Consider the following 12,030-nt stretch of genomic DNA (forward strand, 5'->3'; position numbering starts at 1 on the left):
GCTCCCTTCAGAGAGACAGCGTGGCGGAGCTGGTCCAAGTCTGCTGGGTCTGTCATGGCCAGTTCGTACAATAAGGACGCAAGGCGAGACCCAGATGCAGACACAGGAGGCAGATGGTTAGGGTCTTTGTTGTTTATTTAATCCAAAAGTAGGCAAGAGAATGGTCGTGGACAGGCAAATGGTCAAAAACAGATTCTGAGTCCAAGAGGTAAAGAGTGGCAGACAGGCTAGATGTCATGGCAGGCAGAAGGGTCAGGCAGGCGGGTACGGAGTCCAGAAAAAACAGGCAAGGGTCAAAACCGGGAAGACTAGAAAAAGAGAATGGAGAACAGGAGTATGGGAAAAACACGCTGGTTGACTTGAAAACATACAAGACAAACTGGCACAGAGAGACAGGAAACACAGGGATAAATACACTGGGAAAAATAAGCGACAGCTGGAGGAGGTGGAGACAATCACAAGAACAGGTGAAACAGATCAGGGCGTGACAAGAATAATGTAATACATCGATAGAATGAAGGCTACAATCTAGAAAATGCAATAAAATGGAAGTATGTTCTTGGCCATTGCACGCTCGTAAGGAAATAGAAAGCTGTGAAAATGACCAAATAAGATTTGGGATTAATTGCCTTGCTCATGGGCACATCGGCAGATTATTCACCTAGTCTACTCTGGGATATGAATCTGTGACATTTCGGTTACAGGCCCAATGCTTCTCACCGCTAGCAAAGGTTATAGACCTACAGTCAGTATCCAGATTTCAGTTTCCATTTAACCCACCTGAACAGTAGGCTACAGTTCCCATGATGTGCCGTAGGCCTTTTATAAGTACCTGTCTTGTGACTGTCAAATTTGTATAGCGCCTCACAATCATCAGACATACAGTAACACTGCTTTCATCCTCTTTTACCACTTCACCAATTTTTTTACAACTTCTTTATTTTCAACTCTCCATTTTCGCAAACATTTCTCTTATTTAATCAGTGGATCAACATTAACTCTTTCTGCCCATCTTTCTGCCCAAGCATTTGGCGAATGGAGGGTAGACTATTTGGAGCACGAACAGTTAGGTCCTAAAGCTTAGGCTTACACACTAATGAAAAAACTCAGTGTAGCCTATAGATATAAATTTCACAAGAGTTATACATTTATGGATTTTTTTATGTATTGTTTTCTCTTTGTATAACTGCATCGACTGCAGGTTTTGAGTCAACCCACACATCACTATTGTGTCCACAAACCACATGTTTTTTTTCTCACTTTATTTTGTCACGTCATTTTTTTTAAATGGCCTGCAGCATGTTTAGAATATCCTACTGAGGTTGAACTCATGACCAGTGGCTATCATGGTTAGAATGCTTAAGACATCTACTCCTGGACTGATGCTGGTCAGAATATGAAAGGCACTTGTGGGTCTAGGTAAATTGTGAGGAGAGAGGTGTAGGTCAAAGTCTAGATCATCTGCAGGTTCAGTCTTCTTTCACATCTCTCAGAGTAATGACGACATGGTCATCCTGGCCTTTCCACAGCATCTCTCCCTCAAAGTCAAGCATTTTGTGTTTGCGGCAGCGCAAAACTATGCCCACCACTTTGTCCGAGATTTTGACATAGCGGTCAAACAGCCTGCCGAAAGTTATGTAGGATTTTCCGTTCTTGTCCTTGAGGCCCATGTCCTTGACGATCCAGCACAACTCCTCCATTTCTTTGTACACATGTTTCTGGGCTCGGTCGCCACGCATGGCTGTCTTGGATCCCTCTTTGGGGCGTCCGTAGCCTTCATCACCCTTCTGCAACCGCTGGGCCATGGCATGCTCATAGTCAAACTCCTCACTGAAGGGGTTGAGCTTCTGACCTTCTACGTGCTGCTGGGACCACTGCTGCCACCTGCTCTTGATGTCACCCATGGTGGTGACTCTAATCTGCAGAATAGGAAGGCATGTCAGATTAGCTCAGATTATAAAGTGGGTTTATTTGCATTGGCAATCTCTTCATTTGATTGTCACTGAAAGTAAAATTACAATAACACAAAGAAAAGTTACGCAACTAACACTACTAAATTCACGACAAACACTACAAGTTTTCCAATGTATTAATGACACAGGACTCATATTAACCTTTTACTGCAGGTTTTAACAAAACTGTTTGAGATAGAAACACCGGATTTTCTTCAGTTTTTTGTTTATAATCTTGATTAATTATGAAATTATAAAAAATATGAATAACATTCCACCCACGAGGCCAAAGAGGGTCAATGACTGCAGAAAAGGGCTACACCTAATCCTTGACCAAAAAACATGCTCAATGGAGATTCTCCATTTAATGCTCAATGGAGAATCTCCAGTACTTTTTAGTCCAGGAAACTGGCTCATATTTATGTTGATTAGTAGCCCTACTTCCCTCTTAAATGTTAAGTCCCCTATTTAGGGGACTTTGAATGGTTCTGAACCGGTTCCTACTGACATTTTGGGGTACAAAGCGCTATGTGAATGTCGCAGGGTCCAGTGCCTTATAGTGTCAGAAAGCCCCATCTGTCTGCTTTCCGCTACCACTGTGTCAGCTGAGCTGAAGTGTCAGGTTTCACACGTGATTGCATAGGGAGTGACGTGTCACATTTTCTGGCCTATCCAGACAAAGATTTCACCTGCTCCTGAGCAACGTAGCTCAGCCTGGGTGACAGCATGTTAAAAGGGAAAGTCGATCGAATCCAGCTCTCAACATGAAAAAGTACGGAATAATTTTGTAGAATTGAAACACGACCACCTTCTCCTTGTCACAGGGGGATGAAATCACCTTCTATGTAAAACTGAATTTATAAGTCTGCAGACATTTGAGTACACTTAGAAAATGTAGAAAATGCTCTGTCATCAGTTATACGAAATGGGGCCAAATTTGTATTTTCACTACATATGATAATTATTATTTAACAGTTATAAGAAAGGTGAAATGTTAAAATAAGTTGTTAATAACTTGATTGTTAGTATAGTATATTTAGAAAGCATATACATTGAAAAGCCTTCTTACCCTACATACAGTTGAAGTTGGAAGTTTACATACACCCGAGCCAAATACATTTAAACACAGTTTTTCACAATTCCTGACATTTAATCCTGGTAAAAAAAAAATCATTGTTTTAGGTCAGTTAGGATCACCACTTTATTTTAAGAATTTGAAATGTCAGAATAATAGAAGAGAGAATTATATTTCAGCTTTTATTTCTTTCATCACATTCCCAGTGGGTCAGAAGTTTACATACACTCAATTAGTATTTGGTAGCATTGCCTTTAAATTGTTTAACTTGGGTCAAACGTTTCAGGTATACTTCCACAAGCTTCCCACAATAAGGTGGGTGAATTTAACTTCCTGACTGATGTCTTGAGATGTTGCTTCAATATATCCACATCATTTTCTTCCCTCATGATGCCATCTATTTTGTGAAGTGCACCAGTCCCTCCTACAGCAAATCACTCCCACAACATGATGCTGCCACCCCCGTGCTTCACGGTTGGGATGGTGTTCTTCGGCTTGCAAGCCTCCCCCTTTTTCCTCCAAACATAACGATGGTCATTATGGCCTAACAGTTAAATTTTTGTTTCATCAGACGAGAGGACATTTCGCCAAAAATTACAATATTTTTCCCAATGTGCAATTGCAAACTATAATCTGGCTTTTTTATGGAGGATTTGGAGCAAAGTCTCCGTCCTTGCTGAGCAGCCTTTCAGGTTGTGTCAATATAGGATTCATTTTACTGTGGATATAGATACTTTTGTACCTGTTTCCTCCAGCATCTTCACAAGGTCCTTTGCTGTTGTTCTGGGATTGATTTGCACATTTCGCACCAAAGTACGTTCATCTCTAGGAGATGGAACACGTCTCCTTCCTTAGCGGTATGACGGCTGTGTGGTCCCATGGTGTTTATACTTGTGTACTATTGTTTGTACAGATGATTGTGGTACCTTCAGGTGTTTGGAAATTGCTCCCAAGGATGAACCAAACTTGTGGAGGTCTAAATAAAAAATCTGAGATCATGGCTGATTTTTAAAGATTTTCCCATGATGTCAAGCAAAGAGGTACTGAGTTTGAAGGTAGACCTTGAATTACATCCACAGGTACACCTCCAATTGACTCAAATGATGTCAATTAGCCTATCAGAAGCTTCTAAAGCCATGACATAATTTTCTGGAATTTTCCAAGCTGTTTAAAGGCACAGTCAACTTAGTGAATGTAAACTTCTGACACACTGGAATTGTGATACAGTGAATTAGAAGTGAAATAATACGTCTGTAAACAATTACTTGTGTCATGTACAAAGTAGATGTCCTAACCAACTTGCCAAAACTATAGTTTGCCGCATTTCTAGTTATTGTTTATGACCATCTCATTAAAAAATATACATTTTTGGTATGTCTATTTAGGTGGAAATCTACATTTTGCCACACCATTAAAATATAACACAGTGTAAGGGATCCTTGCTTTGGCATTTCCAAAGAGGTCCCTGGCAGGCGAATCTTCCACAACAGAGTCATTTAAACCATGGAGAATGCACATTGTGAAACCTGAGGCCCAAGCCTTACACGTCCAGAGCCAAATTAGTAATGTGACGAACACCATTATAAATCTTGCGCCTGACCAAGGATATCAGGACCTCGTAATTATCCCTGAAGGTCAGGGGGAAGGCATGTGTGACTATATTTATTTATTTACTGTATATTTCAGAATAGGTGTTGGAGTTTTAGAATACATTTTCATGCCTTTTTAAGGACATATCCCTCCAAGTTATGCAACTCTTTGCTAGGGTGAACAGAGGTCTTGTTCAGTTGCTAAAAATTATACAGTTTGAAGATACAATACCTATAAATCTGTGTATTTTCTTGAAGGCCAGACAATATGAACCAAAGTCCATTCCCCAATATCACAATAACAAAGGCAAAGATATTTTAAGTTCAACTCAGCCTCTGTGAATGTTTGCTCCTGTTTATTGTCTCCTGAACATCACCAGGTAGAGTGGCTGCAGCTGCAATATAACAGTATGTTTAGGCATGAAAATAGGGCAAACATTGTGGAATTAAGAGGGTCGTTTTGGGGAAAATCCCCCTGTGATTTGGGAACTCCTCTCCCATACATTTTTACCCAAGTCCAACCATGATCTACAAAACTTACACATCCTGATGTGCACCTACATGATTGCTAATACGTCTTTGGATGATATTCCAATATCTGAAAAGCACAGTCAGTGGTTTTGTTGATACTAGTGATGGTGCAAAAATAGCAATACTAATGATTTAATTTACTTTAGAGTTGTACCTTTCTTCAGCCAACCACATTTCCTGTTAACTTTGCCAATATGAAATCAAAATTTTTATTCTGATGTTAAATCATATCCCCCATGCAAGATTGTTGAGAAACAAAAGAGGGTTTACCTTTGAAGTGTGTCTACTGTATTGCATTGATTTGTGTATTTAGTATTTTTATGAATGGCCGCACAAAATGAAGGTCCAATAAAAGAATGGTACTGTACCTTGGGCCTATTGATCTGTTTCTTCAGCTGGTTCAGGTCGCTCTGGTCGCTGTTGTCGCTGAGTCCGGCCTCCTCCCCCAACCCGCTGTCCTCTGTGTCCAGGCTGCTGCTACGGGAGCCCATCTTCCGCTCCTGACTACCCAGATGTACCTGAGCTCTCACACCCAGACGTCTCCGGGTGGGTGACTCGTTGCCCAGGAAGGGCTTGTTGGCATCCTCAGGTGCCATCTGGATCTTGTCCTTGATTGAGCATACCAGGTCAGTGCTGTACTCACTGTACTTTGGCATGTGGCTCTTGGTCACCTCACCGGTTCGGATCAGACTGCCGCTGTCGGTGTCCGCCTCGACCACACGTGTCTTGACTAGGATTTTTGTCTCGTTCTGCTTCTCCCTTTCTTCGTCCTCAATGATGGAGGTGGGCATCCACCCAGAGGGTATGGTCTCTTGTTTGACCAAGTTCTCGTCGGCCCAGCCCTGCCAGCTCTTGGCAAGACTGTGGACCATGGCGGCACATTTGATCTTCCTCACAGCCCTAACAAAGGGTCTATCCTCCTGGCTGGTACTCATCATGGCTCCTGCTTGACTGTGCTTACAAGATATTGTGTTGATGTTGTAGGGAAAGTCAGTGAGTGAGTGAGTGAGTTGAAATAATCCTTCGCTGCCTTTGCTCCGCTTTAAATAAACTGTCGTGGAGAGCAGTCACAGGCCGAACGTGTGACATTTTTTTCTACGTACATGGATGCCTACCACGACCCCAAAACATTGGTGGAATTTCCCCTCAAGAGAGCCAGGCAACAGATGGTCACTCTCTGCAATGAATGACAGTCTACAAGAGTTCTGCCCTCGTACGCATATACACAAAAATACATGATGAAACAAACCTCTAACAATCCCTACGTTTGAGTGTCTGATCTACAAAGTAATTGCTCACACAAACATAAGAATACATCATTCTTATTTTTTTTGCTAGATTTATAAATGCTGTATTTCTATTTTGAAGGCAAATTCCTGCTTAACCCACATTGATAGGGGATATGTGTTACGTAGCTACTAATTGTCTTGGATAATGAGCATCTGCTAAAATGGTGATATCAATACTTTTGGGTCATGCTATAATTTATTTTCATGCAGTGTTGCATATAGCTTGACAGTTCGCTGTGTTGTTCTATTTTGGAGCGAGCCTGCTGGAGTGTGTATGCGAGGTTACTGCTGATTGATGCATGGGTCTGGCCAGAGAACTTGAGCTGGGTTATTTTGGGGAGACGCACACAGGTCTAAAAGGACGCCCGCTTTGTCTGGCCATCAAACATATTGTAGTTCTGTCGCAGCAACCAAAAATCTAATTATATTTGTGCAATATCCTTTGTGTGTTTGTTGTTTGTAAAAAGTCCACTTGTGTCAGAAACAAAGATTGTAGAAAAACAAGCCTTAAAAAAATCTAATGAAATCAACAGTGTATGAATTCTGATGAGGTCTGCTTGAAAAATAAATCTTTGGTAGACACTTGAAAATTTGCTCACTCAATCAGTGTGCCTATGATGATACATGTTGCACTAACATGAACGCTGACATGAAGGTGCAACACTCATATGAAAAGTATAACAGGCTTCAAAGGATTTCTAATATTTCTAAACTCACAGCCATAAATTGATATTTCAATCATCTGGGTCGTATCAATGGAAGATTTCCATTGAGCAATAAAGATGATTTGGTTTTAACACCTTTATCAAACTGACATTTGTATGTATATCTCACAACACATTCCACACATGTCCTTTCATTTAAATTTGTTTAATATGTAATTCTTGAGTCATTGCCGTACACTTCAAGGGAGCCAGAATTGAGATCTTGTTACTTGTTTGTTCCTTGCATGGTTGTAAAAATATCCTCCACAGAAGCTTCAACGTGGACACAGGGAAAAAACCTGGCAGTGTATGACTGCGAGAGAACAGATTGGGCCTCCATGGAGGAATTTTTCTCTCTCACCACAAACCATGGAGATGACATCAACATGATTACAATGATAAAAGTGGTGTCTTATCTCTAAGCATTCTACTAAGCTAACATATGGAATTGTTTTATTAAGATGGTCATACCAAGGATCATTTACCTATTTGATTTTGAATTTTAGGACACCTGTAGGTATCAAATTATTATGTTTTATTATTATTTGATGAAACATTTAATTTGGCCTTACTGCTATTAGCTCATAGAAACGCATTGAATTACATATTCATACATGGCAAAACACATAGTCAAATAATACATCAAAAGGAAGTATCTTTTGAAGTGTCTGTCCTATAGCCGAGATATAAGAAAACTCAGGAAATTATTGAAATCCCAGCCCGCCTATTAACCCCTTTTTTTGGCACTAAAGTACTTCCATACTACAATTAATACCGGGTTACCCCTAGACGAGTCTTGTGAGGCTTGTGGGAGTCGTAGAGCAAAACGTGTTTGTGAGAGTCTTAGCTTTCAATGGTGGGGTCATATAAGTTTGTAACCCAAACCGTTCGGATGCGTCAGACGTTTTTGTGGTCTGACAAACACCGCTGCGGCTCTGCCCCCTTCCATCGCAGATGAGAAAGACCAAACCTCTGCCTAATTGTATTTTTATTTTATTCAACATTTATATAAGCAGGGAGTCATGCTGAGAACAATAAGCATCGCTCGTCTTCCTCACTGAGCCGTTATTCAGACATAAGGCATGTGGTGAAGATTTTTAAAAAATCCACCAGTCTATATTATTTTCCTTTTGATTCATATTATTTCATAATCTTCCACACAAGTGCCTTGTATGTATTCTGTATGCACTGCAAAACAGAAATAAACTGATTGGTGTTCACAATACACCCAGCCTTGCCTGCTCATTTTGGTTTGTCTGTGAATGGATGAAGAGTGACTCACAGTGGTGGTGTGTGTTGTACTTAAACAGATTTTAACATCAGAGTTAATAAGATATGCTGGCTCCTCTTACTCTCTGACTGACACATATTTCCTTTGAAGTGTGTATTAAGTCGAAACAGCCTTCTGTTGTCCTCTTATCATATCTCAAGCAATGGATGTATACAAATTGGCACTCCCCAGTAGGAGCAGTCCACCATAGGAATGAATGGAATTCTATAGTATTTCAATTAAATATTTGAGGGACAAAATTACATGCATTTAAGTATATTTTACCGTAAGGATATTTATGTATATAAATAGATATTTATGTTGATATTTAACTCACATTATATAATTGAAAAGTTGCATTAATTAAGGTATCTGTAACAGAATAAATGTGGCAAAAACGAACGTAGACATTATTAATTATTGGATTTTTTATAGCTTCCCAAATATATATTTTTTACAACGGTGGTGGAGTGCCAAGACGGAGTCACGATGGCTTCAACACAGCGCCCCCTATCAGTCATCTAGTATGCATATAAAAAATTGGTTTCAATGAGTTTTGAAGAAAACAAAGTATGGGAAATATGGGCTTGAATAGTTCATGACAAGGAGTCCTTATTGGCTGTGTGTACACTAACAACACCCATGCATACCTCACAAGACATGCCACCAGAGGACTCTTCACAGTCCCCAAGTCCAGAACAGACTATGGGATGCACACAGTACTACATAGAGCCATGACTACATGGAACTCTATTCCACATCAGGTAACTGATGCAAGCAGTAGAATCAGATTTTAAAAAACAGATAAAAATGCACCTTAAGGAACAGCAGGGACTGTGTAGCAACACAAACATAGACACAGACACATGCATTCACACACATGATAACATACTTACTATACACACACGTACACATGGATTTTGTGTTGCAGATATGTGGTAGTAGAGTAGGGGCCTGAGGACACACACTTGGTGTGTTGTGAAAAAGTTTATGAATGTATTTTAATGTTTTTAAAATTGTATAACTGCCTTAATTTTGACGGACTCCAGGAAGAATAGTTTCTGCCTTGGCAAAAACAAATACAACAACACAAAGGTGACATTTTTCTGGATAGTTATCAATTGTTTTCAAAAAGTAGCATTTATCCAGTCCAATGTATGCTATTATTCATTATTAACTGGGTGGTTTGAGCCCTAAATGTTGATTAGATGACAGCCGTGGTATATCTGACCGTGTATCACAGGTATGACAAAACATTTAATTTTACTGCTCTAATTACGTTGGTAACCAGTTTATAATAGCAAATAGATATCTCGAGTGTTTGTGGTATATGGCCAATATACCATGGCTAAGGGCTGTATCCAAGCACTCTGCATTGTGTCATGCAGGGGACAGCTTAGCTATTGAAAATATTGTCCATATACCACACCTCCTTGGGCCTTATTGCTTAATTATACTACAGTTTTTGTCAATCGCTATTTCCAAGTAAGTGTGGAATTTTCTTTTTTTTTTTACATTAAAAACATTTTATTGTGCATTCATTTTATTTGGCGCGTTTGATCAAGAAAAACACCGGTTCCAACTTGCGCAACACGACTAAAACATATCTCAAAAGTTGCCTGTAAACGTTGCCAAAACAGTTCAAACTACTTTTGTAATACAACTTTAGGTCTTTTTTAACGTAAAAAATCTATAAAATTGAAGACGGGATGATCTGTGTAACCGGAATGTTGCAAGTTCAAATCCAGTTTCTCCTGTTCTTCTCTGGAGCTCCTCAAAGCTTTTTTCAGGTCTCTCAAGAGATGTTTGATCAGGTTCAAGTTCTGGGCTTTGGCTGGGTCACTCAAGGACATTCAGAGACTGGTCCCGAAGCCACTCCTGCGTTGTCTTGGCTGTGTGCTTAGGGTCGTTGTCCTGTTGGAAGGTGAACCTTCGCCCCAGTCTGAGGTCCTGAGGCTGTGAAGCAAGTTTTCATCAAGGATCTCTCTGTACTTTGCTCCGTTCATCTTTCCCTCAATCCTGACTAGTCTCCCAGTAACTGCCGCTGAAAAACATACCCACAACATGATGCTGCCACCATCATGCTTCACCATAGGGATTGTGCCAGGTTTCCTCCAGACGTGACAGTTGTCATTAAGTCCAAAGATTTTACTATTGTTTTCATCAGACCAGAGAATCTTGAGTCTTTAGGTGCCTTTTGGCAAATGCCAAGCAAGCTGTCATGTGCATTTAACTGAGGAGGCCTGATTATAGTGGATTACTGCAGAGATGGTTGTCCTTTTGGAAGATTCTCCCATCTCCACAGAGGAACTCTGGAGCTTATTCAGAGTGATCATTGGGTTCTTGGTCACCCCCCTTCTCCCTCGATTGTTCAGTTTGGCCGGGCGGCCATCTCTATGAAGACTCTTTGGTGCTTCTAGACTGCTTCCATGTATGAAAGATGGAGGCCACTGTGTTCTTGGGTACATTCAATGCTGCAGCAACTTTTCCATACCCTTCCCCAGATCTGTGCTTCGACACAATCCTGTCTCGGATCTCTACGGACAAGTCCTTCGACCTCATGGCTTGGTTTTTGATCTGACATGCACTGTCAACTGTGGGAACTTATATAGACAGGTGTGTGCCTTTCCAAATCATGTCAATTTTATTGGATTTACCACAGGTGGACTCCAATCAAGTTGTTGAAACATTTCACGGGTGGTCAGTGGAAACAGGATTCACCTGAACTCAATTTCGAGTATCCTAGCAAAGGGTCTGAATGTAAATAAGGTAAATAAGGTATTTTTATATATATTTTTAGACTTTTAAAAAAATGTCTAAACCTGTTTTTGCTTTGTCATTGCGGGTATTGTGTGTGATTGATAAGGAAAAATAAGGCTGTAACGTAACAAAATGTGGAAAAAATTAAACGGGTCTGAATACTGCACTGAAGTGCAATATGAAAAATGTGTTTTTAGATGAAACAAATATTACAGCATTCTGTATCAGAAAGTAGGATGGTCCCTATTTGAAGTCTCGTAGATCGATGCATTGCACTTTTTTTGTTAATAAATACCTCCTGCGCAAACTTCCACTGTACCTTACTTTATTGTTAACTTACAGATGTACGAGAGATGGCTGGCTCTGGAAATCCCTTGGATTTCCACTGAGTTAAGTAAATCTGCTTTCAGTTTTTTTGCACCTAACTTGTGAAATAATCTCAGAGGCTCTCTAAGAGGCTCAATTTGGTTGAGTTGGTGACTCTAGGGCAATTCAAAAGGCTGATTGAGTAGCTTTTACTGAAGAATGTGTTTGTTTTCTATGATTGTGTTTTGCTTTTCGTGTCTAGATGTGAATATTGATGTGTATATTGATGTGCATAGTGTGTATTAATGTGTTTAATTTTTATTTTTTATTTATTTATTTTACCTTTATTTAACCAGGTAGGCAAGTTGAGAACAAGTTCTCATTTACAATTGCGACCTGGCCAAGATAAAGCAAAGCAGTTCGACAGATAAAACGACACAGAGTTACACATGGAGTAAAAACAAACATACAGTCAATAATGCAGTATAAACAAGTCTATATACAATGTGAGGTGAGAAGGGAGGTAAAGGCAAAAAAGGCCATGATGGCAAAGT

At 40.0% G+C, this 12,030-nt stretch overlaps 1 protein-coding gene across 1 annotated transcript; it reads right to left on the minus strand.

Moving 5' to 3' along the window:
* Window positions 1–1,247: 1,247 nt before the first annotated feature.
* On the minus strand, window positions 1,248–6,186 carry abraa (actin binding Rho activating protein a). Its single transcript, XM_020482817.2, has 2 exons — window positions 5,516–6,186; window positions 1,248–1,919 (listed from the first exon to the last, which is right to left on the minus strand). Exons 1-2 carry the CDS (start codon window positions 6,083–6,085, stop codon window positions 1,470–1,472), a joined length of 1,020 nt encoding a protein of 339 aa, XP_020338406.1. The 5' UTR covers window positions 6,086–6,186; the 3' UTR covers window positions 1,248–1,469.
* Between the last annotated feature and the right edge of the window lie 5,844 nt (window positions 6,187–12,030).

This window comes from Oncorhynchus kisutch, linkage group LG5 (genome assembly GCF_002021735.2).
Source record: "Oncorhynchus kisutch isolate 150728-3 linkage group LG5, Okis_V2, whole genome shotgun sequence".
Taxonomy (NCBI): Eukaryota; Metazoa; Chordata; class Actinopteri; order Salmoniformes; family Salmonidae; genus Oncorhynchus; species Oncorhynchus kisutch.

What these genes read in the sequence shown, in the direction of transcription:
- abraa (XM_020482817.2), bottom strand. Translation starts at nt 6,085, where the DNA reads ATGATGAGTACCAGCCAGGAGGATAGACCCTTTGTTAGGGCTGTGAGG. An exon ending in AACAGATCAATAGGCCCAAG is followed by an intron (nt 1,920 to 5,515) that starts GTACAGTACCAT and finishes CCTATTCTGCAG; the next exon opens with ATTAGAGTCACCACCATGGG.